Genomic DNA, 15,836 nt, shown 5'->3' with positions numbered 1-15,836 from the left:
TCGCAATCCTTGTTGATAACGATAAAACGCCTCGTCACCTTAACCCTTCACGGCAATGAATGGGGAAAAATGACCCCCAGCCAACAGTCAACATCAGCCCAGCCGGCGCTGGCTTCTCCGGCATCTCCTTGTGACTCTGCTACCGAGACTACTTCTTCAACCTCCTCCTCCGCTTCCGCCTCGGTTTCTGCTCCCTCGTCTTCCGCCCAAGCAGCCATGGCAAAGACGTATCCTCCCGTGCAGCCCGGAGGCAGCTTGATCCTGGCATGGCAGATTAAGCACAAGAAGGTGCTCGTCGTTGGCGGCGGTGATGTATGTTTGGTTCATCTACTTGGTCTCGTCCTGAGACATTGGTTGCACATGTTTGCCCACACAACATGGCACATGTTCTTCTGTTGGCTCGTCTTGTTTGTTCCGTCTCTAACTTGACTTTTCTCTATTAGGTCGCCGCCGGTCGCATCCTCAACTGCCTCAATGCCGATGCAAAGGTAGTTGTCGTTTGCCCCAAGTCCGGTCTCAACGACGAAGTCGCCTACCGAATCCGCGAGGGCCAGGTCACACATGTCAACCGACTATTCGAACCCCAAGACCTCGATGGAGCCGAGATGGTGCTGGTAGCCGTCGACGATCCCGCCGCATCGACCGTCATCTGGAAGCTGTGCAAGGAGCGAAGGATCCCCGCCAACATCGCCGACGTACCGCCCGAGTGCGACTTTTACTTTGGCAGCATTCACCGAGATGGACCGCTACAGATTATGGTCAGCACCAACGGAAAGGGACCGAGGTTAGCGGCTGCCATCAGGCAATTCATCGCCAAGCAGCTCCCCAAGAATGCCGGCAATGCGATCGAGACTATCGGTGAGCTGAGGCTCAGGTTGAGAAAGGTGGCTCCCAGGCCCGAGGACGGACCCAAGCGCATGCTATGGTGGGTATACTTTGCTGTCTGATGCGATCCGTTTACTGACAGGTACGATCAGGATGTCCAAGGTCAGCGACACCTACAAGTGGGACGAGATGTGCGGACTCACAGACGAGGATATGGATAACCTGCTGCTCTTCTACCCGGCGAACAAGGTCCCCTCGATGGATGTGTTGGTAGCTCTCCGCGGAGGCACCGACATTAAGAAACTCGACGTTTTCGACGGATCCTTCGGCTTCAGCGTGGGAGCATAAAAGAAAGAGACGGAGCAGAGGGCGAGCATGATACGGGCGTCAACAGGTGCGAAAGGAGTCGCTGGAAATCATTGTACGATGTGATGCACGCGATTAATTGTTTTGGTTACGGGAGCATATCAAGGCTGGGGTATTGTTGCTGCTACATTTGGCTTGGCAAAGATGCTGTCACCATGGCATCTTGCATTGGTACAGGAGCTTCTCAAAAGGACACGGGTTGGATCGCTGGGTAGGCAGACAGGATGCCATTGCAAATTGCCAACTATGAACTGTACATTTCGAATCAAGAGATATTCCCGAGGGAGTAGTCGCTGTCTTGTGATGCCGGTGTAGCATGCTTGTGATGTCTTGGCAACCGAGGCAAGGTCAAGGTTGGAGAGTATGCTGAGAAACATGATTCGTCAGTCTCATTAAGGCATTAACGAACAAGCACATTTCTTTGTTTTAATTATTTTTATTTTTATTATTTTATTTCTTTTTTTCTATTCATCATAGGCGAGCTTTTTTTTTCGCTCCCCTTCAGCAGATCCACTGCTGTTCTATGTCATCATGCATCATAACCTCCAGGATATCATGAAACCGTTTAGACCTTGAGGACAACCTGGAAGGTGGCATCCTTCTCCTTCTCATCACCAAAGACGTCAATGTCCCACTTGGGGCTGTAAGTCGTGGGGATGTTGAAGCGCTGGGGCTGCTCGCCGAGCTTGCCGAGCTCCTTGATGGCCTCGGCGTCAAGCTCAACCTCCTGGAAGTTCTCACGGATGCGAGAGGCGGTGACGGACTTGGGGATGACGAGATGGCCGTCGAGGGTAGACCAGGCGAGGACGACCTGGGCGGGGGTGACGGTCTTGCCCTGGGCGGCGCTGAGGCGGTCGGCGATGGCCTTGACCTCGGGGACGTTGACCAGGAGGGGGAGGCCCCAAGAGTTGTTGCCAAAGGCGGAGTAGGCGGTCAGGACGATGCCCTTCTCCTTGAGGTATGCGACGAGCTCGGGGTTGGGGAGGCGAGGGTGGCGCTCGACCTGGTTGACGGCGGGGACGACGCCGGTGTCCTTGATGACGGTCTCGAGCTGGGAGAGGTTAGTATTCATCTGTTAAAAGTTCGAGGGGAAACAGGGAAGACGTACGTGCTCAATGGAAAAGTTGGAGACACCAATTGATCGGACCTTGCTCTTGGGGAGCTCGGTCACGGCCTTCCAGGTCTGAGAGAGGGAGACACCACGGTCGAGCTCGACCTGGCTGTCGTCGCCCTCCTTGCGGGGGAACAGCTCGGTGCCGTTCTTGAAAGCGACAGGCCAGTGGATGAGGTAGAGCTATCTACGAGTCAGCAGGCAGCTCAATGAAGCATTTTGGTGTCAGTAGCTCACGTCAAGGTAGTCAAGACCAAGCTCCTCAAGAGTGTCGTCGAGAGCACCGGCAACCTCCTCGGGGCGGTGCTTGTTGTTCCAGAGCTTGGAGGTGATGAAAATGTCCTCGCGCTTGAGGCCGGGGATCTCGGCGAGGGCCTTCTTGAGACCCTCGCCGACCTCGCGCTGGTTCTGGTAGATCTTGGCCAGGTCGAGGTGGCGGTAGCCGGCCTTGAGGGCCTCGTAGACGCCGGCGCCGACCTCGCCGGGGGCCGACTGCCAGGTGCCGTAGCCGATGACGGGGACCTTGTGGCCAGAGTTGAGGGTGACGGTTCGTCCGAAAGACATGATGACGGTGTTGATGTGGTGTTGTGATGAATGGAAATTGAAGAGGTATGAGGGAAGCAAACAGGGGCGAGCAGGACCAGGCTGCTTTATATATCTCTACCTAGCCACCTCACACGCGCGCACAACACCTCACGGGTCGATTACGACAACAGAAGCAGCAGCATGCAACATGCAACGTCCCCAATCCACATCCCATCCCAAGAACCCTGGTGTCCCACGTCTCCCACACCTTTTCAAGCCTCCATCCCCACCGGGCCGGCCGCTAGAGGAGGGGTACTTGCGATATATGGTAGCTCCGAAAAGACAGGACCCGAGTCAACTGTTCATTGTTCATTGGGGGGGTTAACTCTAGCGGCTAGCTCAAGAGGAGAAGGTCGAGAAGCTTCTACTAACACCAACACCATGATGATCGGGGACTAATATCCGCCCCAAAGAGCAACCAAGCTGTGAAAAGAGCCCCACGTTCGAAACAGTGCCCGGCCCCTGTCGATGTCCTCTCTGTATGAGATCATTGCCCCATACAATGAGCTAAAAAAGGCCGCGCCCTCCTAGCGCTGTTGTGCCCATGATGCCGCCGAGAATGATATCAGTGGGTGGTTTGCCCATGGGAATCTCGGTGGAAGCACACACCCCCATCTTCCACTTTGGGGGGTAAAAAACTCTGATTGCCACTTGCGGAAATAGCGAATTGTCATTGGCACGGCTCTAGCAACTCGAGGCTTGGGGAAACGTGCTTGACAAGTGCGTTAGTGTGGGCATTCTGAGCTCGGGGACGCTCGGTGTAGCTAATACATGACGTGCCCATCATGGAGTTTTTGCTCGGAAGGTATCGAGCAGAGATTAGAATAATGAGGCAATTCAAGTTGTGATCGGGACTAGTATTTACGTGATCTTGACTCGTGAGCTTTCTATGGCATCACTTTGTAGTCAGAATGCGTTTTACACTATGGGAGTTTGCTGGACCGAATTCGTCTCCGCTTCTTGGTTTCGAATTGAGGGGTTGTTATGTAGCCAACGCGAATGCGCGATAGGTGGCAGCCTCCCTCATTCTGTGAGTCATCCGGTGAACTTGAGAAGCGGTAGGCAATGTGGATTCTAACATATTGTCGTTGCCATTACTATTCTTTGAGCTCTTGTCAACGTGAGCTGAATCAGCTTCCATATATGGAACAATGAGCTTCAGGCTTGTTAACAGAGGCGCCTGGGTACAAAGGCGCCACTACATCACCTTGGACAAGTTGGAAGAGATATCAGTGTCATTCATGTTCAATAGCTACCGTTTTATCGTAAAAGCTAGACTCTACAACCAATTCGACTGTTTGCGCAACATAGCCTGCTTGTCGATTCTTCATGACAATCTAGGTATTCATGATGACCCCGCACAAGGGATACACTCGCCAAACATCCCAGATGGGCCATACAGGTTCATACACAAGAGCAAACCTATCTACAACTTACACAGCTAATAAACAAACCCTAACAATTCAGCACAAATAGAGCTTGCAGAAGCATCTTCCAGCCCAATACTTGACGGCTAAATGACAGCCAATCCCCCTTATATCCCTCAACACCATTCCCAGTACAAGAAACACCAACACCTCCTATAACAAAGTGTCCCGCATACCCCAGTCCCTCCATCCCATCAAAACTTCTCTCGATACCACTGCCTGAAAAAATTCCATGTCAAACCTCTCTGTTCCAGCCTCGTCCCCCAGTCCAATGTCTTTCCTCGCGGAGCCCCCTTCCTGCTACCGCCGTGATACTTGGCCAGCTGGATGTTCTTGGCCTTTGGCAGAGCCTCTGTCCTCCAGCGGCAGTTGTCAGTTCTCAAAAACACGCCGTGGCTACCTCCCCGGCCTTCGTCTTGATATCCGATGGCGTTCATCGCCCGGACAAGCTCCTCCCACGACACACGCGAGTGACTCTTGCCAAAGATGCTCCTGAACGTATCCCATACGCGCTTGTTAAGCTTTCCGGGAGGTTTGTTGTCTGGCGCTAGAGCAGGTGTCGGCGGTGAGACATCGGCGGCTCGGGGTCGCGGTGGGAGTTGTCGAGGAGGCGGTAGAGGGGGAAGCTGAAGCTGTTGAATCTCGGGCTGCCTGCCAGGCTGTCGATGTGCTGGCAGAGGTTGTCGGGGCTGTGGGAGAGGTCTCTGAGCTGGCGGTTGGATGCCGAGCTGCTGTACGCCGCCAGCAATGTCCCCAGCGTTGTCGTTATTTCCACTAGGTTCCGATTCCGATTCAGAATCATCCTCGGATGCAGCCCCAGCATCTCCAGGCTTGGCCGCTCCCGCGAATCGCCACCGCCATTTCGCCTTTTGGCGCTTCTTGCTTCGATTCCATCGGTCAGTCTCCAACTGCCGTCGAGCTTTCAGGATCTCCGTGCGTTTCTGCACGTTGGCCACGGGGTCATCCTTGTTTTTGGAGCTCTCGCCCTTGTTCTTCCAAGGTTTCTTCGCCTCCTTCTTCCTACGCTTTTCGTCATCCAGCAGTTGTTGGCGAATATTCTTCCATTCATTGGTTGGCCACCGCTCAGGCAGGTTCTCTTGCTTGTCCATATCCATGGGGGGTTCCCGCTGGTCAAATGGATACTGGTTCCTAGTAACTCCCATCGTATTTGCCAGTCTGTCTAGTGCTTCCATGCTTGCCTGAATTTTGTTGTTATCGTTCTCCTTGTAGATGAGCGCGTGCAATAGGGATGAACCGAGGCGCTTCAGATCGCCCCTTGCTTCACCAAAGTTTATCTTGTTGTTTGAAAACCCCTGCATTTGATCGAGGAACTGGTATATGCGTCCAAGCCTCTTGACAGGGACTGCCTCAATTTCAAAGTCGTCAAAGGCCAGAAAGTCAATGGACACCCCGGACAACGACTCCGAAAACGCTTCTCTGCGTTTCTCCTCGTTGTAGCTGAGGTCTGCCATCTGGACCGCATGGACAGGAAAGTGAAGTTCCAGGTGCTCCGCTAGCTCCGCGAGCAGGTCGAGGCCATCGATGGTGTCGGAAACAAGGGTAGAAAAGACCTGGGCTGTATCCTCGTCGTCGCAGTCATCCAGGTATCGTTGGAGGCGCGCTGTAACTTTCCGCATGCCCATATACATGGAAGAAGTCCGGATTGATATGAAGTTCTCGATCAACTCAGCAACAATTCTTGTCAGGTTTTCCCGGTCTTCGGCGAGGGTTTTCTTCGTTAGGCCGAGTTCCATCTCATCCGAGCTGTAGTGGCCTCTCTTGAACTTTGCGCCCTGAGCCACACCCCCGGGCCGCGGAGCCTTCTTTATGCAGAAAATATCTCGCATCGGCTGAGAAGCTGCGTGGATAGCCTTGTTGCGAAACTCGAGCACAAAGAATACCCCAAAGTAGCGGATCATGCTCTGCAACTTGAGGTATGACATCCGAAGATACTCCTGATCTTCTTCGCTGTAGGTAGACCACTTTGCGTGTGGCCAAGTCTTTGCGCCATCCTTGTGCGTGCTCGGCACCATCCTGTCCTGTCCATGCGGGGGCTGGCGAGCCTCGAGCCTTGTCGCCCCGACTAGAGTCTCCTCGACTGCATTCCACATGAAGAACTCAAAGACGGCTCTTCGAAGAACGTTCCTCAAGCAGTCTTCGTATAGAATGTGACGCTTATCCTCCTTTTGGTGGTATTTTTCAATGAGCGGGTCCCTTCGTTTCTCATAGGAAATGTCCAGATTTACCCAATGGTGCTCTTTCTGCTCCAGCAGCTGTTGGAAGAAATACTCGGGCTCGTTGAACAATCTCCCAATGTGGTCCTCGGCCCGGTCCTTCTTTGACAGGATGTTTTGCTGGTATCTCTCCAGATTCAGTGTGGCCGGGATCGGCTCGTACTGACGTATCGACGCTATGTCTTGCCATCTTTCCCGACTGTTGCCTCTCAGACCTTGGATTGTCCGCAATGCCTCGGCTTCTTCGTTTGGGTTCGGAACGGGGACGGAGTGTCCAGGTGTCTTTCCTTGCGCTGCCTTGAGCAAGGCCGCGCAGAGTTTTCCCAGGAATAGGTAAGTGACTGTTTGTGACTGGAGGATGAGGAATGCTTCCATGGTCCCAAATAACTCCCCGGCCTCCATCAAGGCCTTCTGTTGGTCAGAGGTTTCTTCCTCTACATCGTCGTTGTCGAACCAGACTCCGAGTGGACGATCGCTTTCGGTTTCATCATTATTGGACGAGGGTACTCTGAGGCTAACAAGAACGGCACAATCGAAATAGCCTGACAGAATCATCGAATGCCTGCCCAAGTAGCTGAGATCGTTGTCAAGCAGGGCAAATTCCGAGGGGACCAGCCGAGCGCGGTGGTGGATAAAGCTGAGCAGGTTGTATGGATCGAGCAGGTCCCTGAGGTTGATATGTGGTACCAAAAAGTTGGCCCTGACCTTGCGCAGATGATCAGCGACATTCTTGTTGAAGCCAACTTTTTCGTTTATCGGCTCTGGCATCTTCAGCTGATCCATTCCCATTGTCTTCATAGCCATGATCTCGGCCAGGGTTTCGCTCTCGTCTTGGTAATTGGCCCCATGCCGATACAGGGGGTGGTGCCGATGTACTTGCGTCAAGACGATCTGAGACACATCTTTGAGAAAGTCTAGAGCAAAGATTTCGAGGTCGCTGGAATGGCCATCCGCGATGGTGCCCTCCGGGTCCAGGAGGTAATCGCGTCCCAAGCGATCGGGTTGCTCCACGAAATCATTGTTGTAATCATCTCTGGCTTCTCTCCAGGCGTCTTCCAAAAATCCTTCGAGAGTATGGGACTCACTCAGCTTTCCGTTAGCGCTTGCAAGCTTGATGATAGTGTCTTGGATGAGCCGCTCCTTGCCAACCACGAGATGTCTAAAGCCTTTCCAAGCCTTTTCCATCTTCACAACCTGCCTTTCGAGAGCCTGCTTCATCTCTTGGTGCGGCTTCCCAGGGTCCATTGGCGGCCACATGGCGTCTCTCCCATGGCCGTACATAGCACACCAAGCACGAGAGCCCGGCTTGTCTCCCTGGCCACTATTTTGTTTTATATCAACCACCTCCTTGCGAAAAGCCTTATCCAGGGCTGGGTGTCGAGGAATCCCATATCCAAACGCTGGGTCAGCCATAACGCGGCTCTTTCCCAGGTGTATGGCGTGGTATATCCTGTCGTCCATTGTACACCTGACATCATGATCGGTCAAAATGTATCGTTCGTCGGCGGTCTCGTTCATCATGGTCATGACCATGGCCATGTAGACTTTTTTGCCTTGCGCCATTGTGGCTGAAGAATGAGATAATGATTGCAATTCGAAAAGGTGTCAGTAGCGAGGGAGAGTGTGTCGAAGGGTCGATAGATGGGTAAGTGGGCGTGGTTAGGAGATTTATGCTGCTTCAGACGCAGTGTCCAGTCGGCCAAGCGAGAAGCCCCAGGATCGTGAGGATGACTGAATCAATTGAATGGGGGACAAAGACAACAACATCTCTACCATGGTCTGGAAATGGCACATGTAGCCACTTCTTGTCAAGACAAAGGCGCTTGAGCGTGAACCACACCATTGCTGCTCCCCAACCCCGAGCAAGAAATAATTTCAAGTCCTTGCCTTGACCCTAATTGGTCGCAAGCTCCAGGGACGCCCACATGTCTTTGTCGGGAAAAGGAAACCACGAAATGGCGTAGCCACTTGGCCATGACGAAGGAGCACCAGCGTATGGGATTCTTTGTTGTTGACTGACAGACCGTTGGAGGCGTCTACCGCAAAGCCGAGCGGTCGGGGCTTCTCTAGCATGTCTGAATGGAATCTGAGAGCCCAAACACAACTGGCTTGAAGCAACAATGGAGGAGCGGCCGATGTGCGTTGTTTGCTCTCCCTCTCTAGGGTATGGTGTGTGGTATGTTAGCCTGCCGAATTGACGATCATCAGGGGCCGTCCGAGCATAATTGCCGTGGAAGATGACATGTTATTGGTTTAAGAATCGCACTAGAGGTTGAGTAGAGATGTTGTTGTACGTATTGCAAGAGCGGGTGATTGTGAGATTTATTTTGAGAGCTGGGGAGAACGTGAAGGCAGGACTTGTAATTGTTGGTGAGGGAGTGGAGAGGGGTTGTCTCCACGCAAGCATAGCACTCACGTACCTAAGTAGGCATCCTAGCAGGTCGAGGAGAAAAAGAGACGCATACAAACCTGCTTGCTTATGCTCCCCGGAATATGCTCTATAAAATATAGAAATAATATATAAAAGAGGTCTAAAGTATTACCTTTACTATTATATGCTCTTAGATATTTTGTCTTATTTTATAGAAATTTGATCATTATATTCGAGAGCAGTTAGGTAACCTTCTTGATGTTGACCCGCGTGGCATCTCAGTGCCTGCAGTGCCATCAAACTGTCGCGCTTGCTTAGTCAGCCAACTTCACTGTCTTGATCGCAGAAGCAGAAATGCGACAGCCATTTCCAACCGTCTCTCGACAATCACATCTATCAACACCAGCTATCGCGACACATCTGTTCCTCACTTGGGAAGAATAACGCGACTATTTGCCGTATGATTAATCTTGCTTTCGAAATTGCCCTGCTACCCCACTCTCGCGTTTGTTATGACGCGTCGGACACAAGCTCCTGCCGCAGACGCAAGTACTCAAGCTCGCCGCGGCAACTCGGGCCGCGCTCATGACAACTTGAACGAAACAACCACCCACGTCCATTCGCACACTATCCGGTGTGATTGAAAAGATGGCACGCCTGAGTGCTCAAGGCTCCGCCGAGGGACAGGTTCAGTCCCCTGCAAGGTCTCTCGAGACCGCTTCCGACAACCACGATGCTGAGGAGTTGACCCCCCCATTCTTCAACACCACATTCTCGATCCATCGCATTTCTCCTCTTCATGTTGGGCCTGAAGGTCTCACAGCATCGAGACTTGAGTCCATTGCCAGCCGTTTACGCGACACCCTTGTCGGCGATGTGGTTCGAGGTATCCAAGTCGGACTGGAGGCAACGGACACTCCCATGGGCCAGGTTGGGCCTTTGAAGGTTGTCAAGGTCGAGTGGTTTCGAGCAAGCACGTTCCTGGGTGAAGAATCATCGGAAACCCATCTTGAGATTCCCCGTGGCGACCAGAGCGAGCTTCCAGAGGAGCAGAAGCAGGGTCTCTGGATCAACATCAGGCACGAGAATGCTGCGTATGCCGCTATTCTCCTCCCCGGTCTCTCCGATTTGCCGCCATCCCAGATGGATGGACAACAAGACAACTTTGTTCACCTACCCCTGCTGCTCATGCGAATGCCTCTGCAGCTAAAGACGGTCGTCGCTGACTGGCTCTCGGCCACTTTTGATTGTCGGGTGAGCCGCGTGACATTGGGAACCAAGACAATCCTGGGTGTTTGGGAAAGTTGGGTTGACAGTACTGGACTCAATGATAGGGGGGCCGATTTCACCGTGACTCTAGCGTTCAACACACCCGTGCCGGCTGGCAATGATTCGACGTCTATGGATCTTGACCGGACCGTGGATGAAGCCGTGCCCACCCCGGGGCTTCGATCAATCGATATTACTATCTCAGCTCAAGATCTGCGACGATTCTTGCGAGCTGGACAAAAAATCAGACCCTTAGACAAGAGCCTTTGGAAAGGAGACTCGCGCGAGCGCCGCAGGCTTGCTGGTGGAAACACGGACGATGGCTGGGCTTGGAGGACAACCCAAGACGCCAAAACGAATCCCTTTACCGAGGCTTTGGGGAACTACCTCCATCATCACCTTGCTCTGGATCTCTTTCACCCCAGCGTGCAGGTTACCCAGATCTCGTGCACCGGATTCGTGCTTGGTCAAGGCCGCCTGAAAATCCTGATGCTTGGCGACATGAACCAGAGCCTCTCTCGTGCCGCCTGGGCGTTTGTGGCACAGCTAGGAGAAAGAGTCAAAGGCGAGCACCTCCCGCAGGTATTTTCGACCAAATTTGGTGGTTGATGACGGCAACATCATCGGGCTGTTTAGCTGCCAACGACACCACGTGCTCTGAACCACACTCGGTTCTTGGGCTGTTGTCTTGGCAATTGCCAAAACGGAGCGTCTAAGCTTTTTATGGCGACAAGGATGGTCAGAGTCGTTCTGTGGTACTTGCCTGCTGGCTCTGGCAGGTTTCCAGACGTCTGGGAAGAAGACCCAAGATCAAATGGTGTGATCACCTCTGAAAGCAGACGTGCGTTAGCTGCAAGGGGATACGATCAAATCTGACCTGCATCAACGAGATGCTTGTATCGATACGTCATCCATAGACTGAGCCTCAGGACGAAACCACCCATTAGAGAGGCAGCTTGGAACTCGTGGAGGTGAAATGCGCGACTACTATTCAGAGCTCTCTGGCTACACTACGGAGTAGGGTTGAGTGGATTCGAGGCAGGGCAGACAGTCTGGCCGGCGATTCCACCCGCCAGTCTACTTGGTTGCTGAAAATTCACAGCCCCCGGGGAGGATGAGAACCCTGGCTTGAACAGCACCCTGCAGCCTTATTTGGGAATCCTCGTTCAGCCCTCCACAGATGAGCTTGTTCAACACAAGCGAAGCCCAGGTTTTGTGCTTGGCATGCAGTCGATAATAACAAGGTGGACCGTGGCAGCGAAGGATCCGCCATGGCCTGCCCTATCCTCAATGGGCAGGGGCGTTGCGAAGCCCGCTCCTTAATTAAGATGCGTTGAGGCCTTCTCGGACTAGGCTCGGACTGGATGTGACAGGGGGGTTTCCATAAGGCTGTGTTGTGAGGGCAACATCAGGCTATGTCGGGATACTCTCAACACTGCCTCACTTTGACTCGGCATGCAGACGCACGAGTCGATAAGCTCAACCAAGGCAGAAGACACCTCGATCCAGAACTACGGCTTGCGCAGCTTGCTACTCGATGGCGTTTTCCTTTGACACATCTTGGGTTGCGGTGGACAGGCTGGGCTGTTTTCCGTGGTACGGTACCCAAGACATGTCCACTCTCTGCAGCTGCGGTAATGAAGCGACAGGCTTGAACCATGTCGATGTCAGCAATTTTGCGGGGACTTCTTCGAGCTCTGGGAGTTGAGTGGCCCGGTCGGAGACCAACAACAAACCAACCGCACAATCCTTGTCCGTCATGTCAGCCGCGAAATAAAGCTTATGCCAAGCGGCTGGAATGTGGCACAGACGTTCTCGCCTTGGAAAAGATCATCTACATCCTGGACATCACCCAGAGCATTTGTTCGCTTCGTGAGGTCGAGAATCCAAGGCGCAGCCGAGTTTGGCCTGCACAACCAGGTCAATGGGCGGCAGCGAGAAGAGGGTTACAGGAGGCGACTCTCAGAGCCTGGCCAAGAGGCAATTCACGGGAGCCGGAGACTTGGTGCCAGTTCTCTGTGGAGCACGACTTGACACGAAGGCTGCAGAAGCAGAAGTCAAGGGAGATGTTGGTGGCGGCTGGTGGCTTTGTCTTGAACTGTGGTACCGACTAGGGACGGAAACCATGTCACTCCCCGGAGTGGTGTCCGCCTCTTCAGCCGCGACAATCGCCCTAGCTGAGAACTCAGAGTCAACGTCCAAAGTCTTGTCGCCGTTTAGCTCACGCCAACAAGATGAAGAGGCTTGGGCACGGAGATGTTTCCAAGCCCGGACAAGGTCAATGCCCTCTTGCATGTGAGCTGAAGTAGCACGGAGGGCAAGCGGTGGACGCACTGCTTCGTTACGACTGAGAGCCTGGTGCTGCGGACTGGACAATGGGGGCCAAATGGCTTCTTGCAGCGATGAGTTGAGACAACGGCTCTAGCGCAACCCGAAGGCTTTGATAACCCCCTCCCTGGTCCAATTGAACCCATGCCGCCCAGACTTCGGGGATCCACGCTGAGCCATCCATTGGAGATGTCCCGCCTGCGGGCTGACCTTGGGGGCAGGGTTGTGGAGGTTACGCTGCTTCGCCAGGGTTGCCGACAGATTTGGATGAAAGAGCCTCGAGCCCGCTTACTCTGGGGCTGTTTTACGGTCGTTCCGCTTCTCTTTGTTCCCCGATTATCCCTCCTCCTTCTTCCTCTTCTTTTCCTCTCCGTGCTGCCGCATTTCTCATCTTGAGCCTTGCCCAAAAGGACTCTCGCTCGTCACCACCAGTCCACCAACATCGCAGTTAGGAACAAAGGCCCAACCCTCAAAGTTCAACATGTCTTCCCCTCGTGAGCACTGGGGTCTATCCTGCCCCAACGGCGGCAAGTTCTACATCTGCGAGGAGGACGACACTCAATTCGTGGGCTGCTGTGTCAGCGACCCTTGCGGTACCAACAAGGGCAAGTGTCCAGATGGTGATTTGCGCGCCACCACCTTCGACAAGGACCTCTACGCCGAGCTTCCTGCCCAGGACTGCGACAGCTCCCAGGGAACGGACAACTGGTACACTTGCGCCTTCCTCGACCCTCCTTTCCTCGGATGCTGCAGCCAGAATGCCTGCGGATCAGGGTGCCCGAGGAACAGGCTGGTCGGAGCCAAGCTGTCAGAGATTGAGAACAACAGACTCGACTTCCTCGAGCCCAGGGCCAACACAACAGAGACTACTGCTAGCACCGCGACGAGCACCAGCAGCTCTACATCGGAGCCCACCAGCGACAGTGACGACAGCGGCCTGAGCACCGGAGCCACAGCTGGAATCGCAGTTGGAGCTGCGGTGGGAGGACTGTTGGTGATTGCCCTTTTGGCTTGGATCTTCTGGTGGAAGCCCAGGCAGAAGAAGAAGAACGGACAGGAGTTCCAGAGCGTGCCTGCGAACCCCCCGATGGCAGGACAGCCTGGTACTCCCGGCACCTTCAACGCTCAGCCCACGTTCCCAGTCCAGTCTCCCATGAGCACCTACCAACGTAAGTGGAACAAATTGAAACTCATAGGATGTTTTGCTGACAGATTCCAGCTTCATTCTCTGCCGCCTCTCCCAATCCCGCTCCTCACTATCCCAGCGGTGTTTCTTCGATGGATCAGTTCAAGTACTCTCCTCAAGCAGCCCAATTCGAGCAACACCAACCCTACGGCCACTACCCCGACGGCACTGTTCCGGCCACCAGCCCTGGGCTGCCGGCTTATGGTCAGCAGTACCCCCCTCAGATGGTTCCCGTGATGGAGATGGACGCCACGCCGACGGTGGCGCACGAGATGGGCACCGGTCAAGAGCATCAGGTCACCTCCCACAGCCCAGCCCCAGAGAACAAGCACGGTGAGGGACTGGGAATCTCGAAATGATGCAGATGAAAGACGAAGCGAGCATGTGTGTTTTAATTTCTACGAAGGAAGGGTAATCAGATGGTTGGTAAAATGTTTTGCATGGCGTTGGAAAGAGGAACCAGCATCAGGGTGCTCCCGGAGGACTCGAATGGTTTGTGATTCTCTGGGCATTCATTTCTTGGGCGCTTGACCAAGTGCTTCTGTATTGAGCCAGTCCTGGATGGGTTGCCCAGGACAACACGGCTCTAATGCGCTCTGTTTGAGCTTGAAGATAGAGCATACCTATATACATTGTATTCTTACATGATCCTTTGGTGTCTTTGATTGTGAACGAGAGGTGTTTTGTGGCGAGCTGAGTCCAACTTGGTGGCCGTCGACAAGCCAGCAGAGCTCACAAGTCATTCTTCGCCACGAAGCATGTGCGAGCCAAGAGGGACACGACATGCATATCTCTCCGAAGTGCAACGCCCTGGTGAACTTGGTTGGTGTTCTACACGAGTCTCGGCCCGCCCAGGGCGATGCACACACGCACAAGCTGACGTACACTTGGGGTTCTGGGCGGTGCGTAAATTAGCGGGAGGATGGGCTTCAAATAAGGTGGCTGTTCATACAGCCCCCAAATGTTTCAAGAGTTGGGGTCGTATTCTCGCCCACAGAGAGATGAGCGCTGGGACGCATCTTTGGGACTTTGGTACTGGCGCAAGTGGTGGTGACGCAGGCCAAGGTCGAGGCATAATAAACATAATAATAGTAAACGATAGAACTGGGGGAAATAACATGCTATATTTCTTCTATTATTTAGGTGAATTATTGCATAAAATTACATATGGGAGAGGAGTTGGACGTTTGTTGCTGTGAGGACTTTGGTAATGGCGCGTGTGACACTCTCCAACAAGGAAGACGTGTTTGATCGCCATGACATAACTCCCCGCGATGCAGTGTTTTGTTGGAAGAGTCGACGTCATGATGCCGTGGATGACACGAAACTTGGTTGTGCATCTAATATAAAAGAACTGCCTTGCATCGTTCTCGGACATTTGAATGTAACCAAAACAAACAATAGAAAGAAACCAAGCAAGAAAGCATCAAAATGAATTCAGCTGGAGACCGATCCGTCATCTCAAATGACATGGAGGAGCTTCGCCAGGGCGGCGAGGAAATCTCCCACAAAATCCAAGGACACAAGGCGAACCTGTCCAACCCCAGTAAGAAGGCGGCCTCTCTTTTTTGCAGTCATGTTTGCGTCTGACATGGACTATTTATAGACACGAGCCAGGCCAGCAAGGAGAATAGCAAGCGTGAGATTGAGCAGCTAGGCGGGGACGATAATCTGTATGGCAAGGAGGAAAATCCCAGGAGTAAGAGTGCGGCTGAGCAGTTGGAGGGGAGTCGAGCAAGTACGTAGGGAGGATGGTAGTTAAATTATTACTATGTTGTTGATGGATGATTCACGATGAAGTGGACTTTGTGAGATGCTGTGATGGTTTCATCGTGATGAACGAAACTCCTACTTGACGCAGGTACGACCACAGATAGGCTCGCAGCATGATCCACAGCAGGGAAGCTATCGTGACCAAACTGTCTCACCTTACCCACTCTCCCGGTGAGGGTATTCCCGGCTCCGGAGCTCGGGGCCGAGAACGGAGAGATATCGGCGCCGAGGGGGGGAAGCGGGCCCAAGTTTGGAGATGATAGAAGCTTATTCAAAGGTTTGTCATGTTTCAATTTCTTTTTTTTTCCTGATTCCATCCAGCTGCATCTAGCCGCTCTAACTAGCCGGGTTGTCGCGTGCG

General features: G+C 53.3%; 6 protein-coding genes across 6 annotated transcripts; 4 read left to right on the top strand and 2 right to left on the bottom strand.

Annotated features, from left to right (window-relative positions):
- Window positions 1–66: 66 nt before the first annotated feature.
- NCS57_00843600 (Precorrin-2 dehydrogenase) lies at window positions 67–1,173 on the top strand (the record flags this gene model as incomplete). Its single annotated transcript, XM_053058251.1, has 3 exons — window positions 67–312; window positions 444–925; window positions 978–1,173. The coding sequence occupies exons 1-3, from the start codon at window positions 70–72 to the stop codon at window positions 1,171–1,173; spliced, it is 921 nt and encodes a 306-aa protein (XP_052912082.1). The 5' UTR covers window positions 67–69.
- A 583-nt stretch (window positions 1,174–1,756) lies between these two features.
- NCS57_00843500 (uncharacterized protein) lies at window positions 1,757–2,866 on the bottom strand (the record flags this gene model as incomplete). Its single annotated transcript, XM_053058250.1, has 3 exons — window positions 1,757–2,242; window positions 2,300–2,485; window positions 2,540–2,866. The coding sequence occupies 3 exons, from the start codon at window positions 2,864–2,866 to the stop codon at window positions 1,757–1,759; spliced, it is 999 nt and encodes a 332-aa protein (XP_052912081.1).
- Window positions 2,867–4,508: 1,642 nt separating this feature from the next.
- Window positions 4,509–8,111, bottom strand: NCS57_00843400 (uncharacterized protein; the record flags this gene model as incomplete). Its single annotated transcript, XM_053058249.1, has 1 exon — window positions 4,509–8,111. One exon carries the CDS (start codon window positions 8,109–8,111, stop codon window positions 4,509–4,511), a length of 3,603 nt encoding a protein of 1,200 aa, XP_052912080.1.
- Window positions 8,112–9,567: 1,456 nt separating this feature from the next.
- On the top strand, window positions 9,568–10,797 carry NCS57_00843300 (uncharacterized protein; the record flags this gene model as incomplete). The annotated part of the gene is made up of 1 exon (XM_053058248.1): window positions 9,568–10,797. The coding sequence occupies one exon, from the start codon at window positions 9,568–9,570 to the stop codon at window positions 10,795–10,797; it is 1,230 nt and encodes a 409-aa protein (XP_052912079.1).
- Window positions 10,798–12,997: 2,200 nt separating this feature from the next.
- Window positions 12,998–14,061, top strand: NCS57_00843200 (uncharacterized protein; the record flags this gene model as incomplete). The annotated part of the gene is made up of 2 exons (XM_053058247.1): window positions 12,998–13,685; window positions 13,736–14,061. 2 exons carry the CDS (start codon window positions 12,998–13,000, stop codon window positions 14,059–14,061), a joined length of 1,014 nt encoding a protein of 337 aa, XP_052912078.1.
- Window positions 14,062–15,133: 1,072 nt separating this feature from the next.
- Window positions 15,134–15,448, top strand: NCS57_00843100 (uncharacterized protein; the record flags this gene model as incomplete). The annotated part of the gene is made up of 2 exons (XM_053058246.1): window positions 15,134–15,248; window positions 15,309–15,448. 2 exons carry the CDS (start codon window positions 15,134–15,136, stop codon window positions 15,446–15,448), a joined length of 255 nt encoding a protein of 84 aa, XP_052912077.1.
- Between the last annotated feature and the right edge of the window lie 388 nt (window positions 15,449–15,836).

Source organism: Fusarium keratoplasticum, chromosome 6 (genome assembly GCF_025433545.1).
Source record: "Fusarium keratoplasticum isolate Fu6.1 chromosome 6, whole genome shotgun sequence".
NCBI classification, from domain to species: domain Eukaryota; kingdom Fungi; phylum Ascomycota; class Sordariomycetes; order Hypocreales; family Nectriaceae; genus Fusarium; species Fusarium keratoplasticum.
This window is presented reverse-complemented; position numbering and strand designations above follow the sequence as displayed.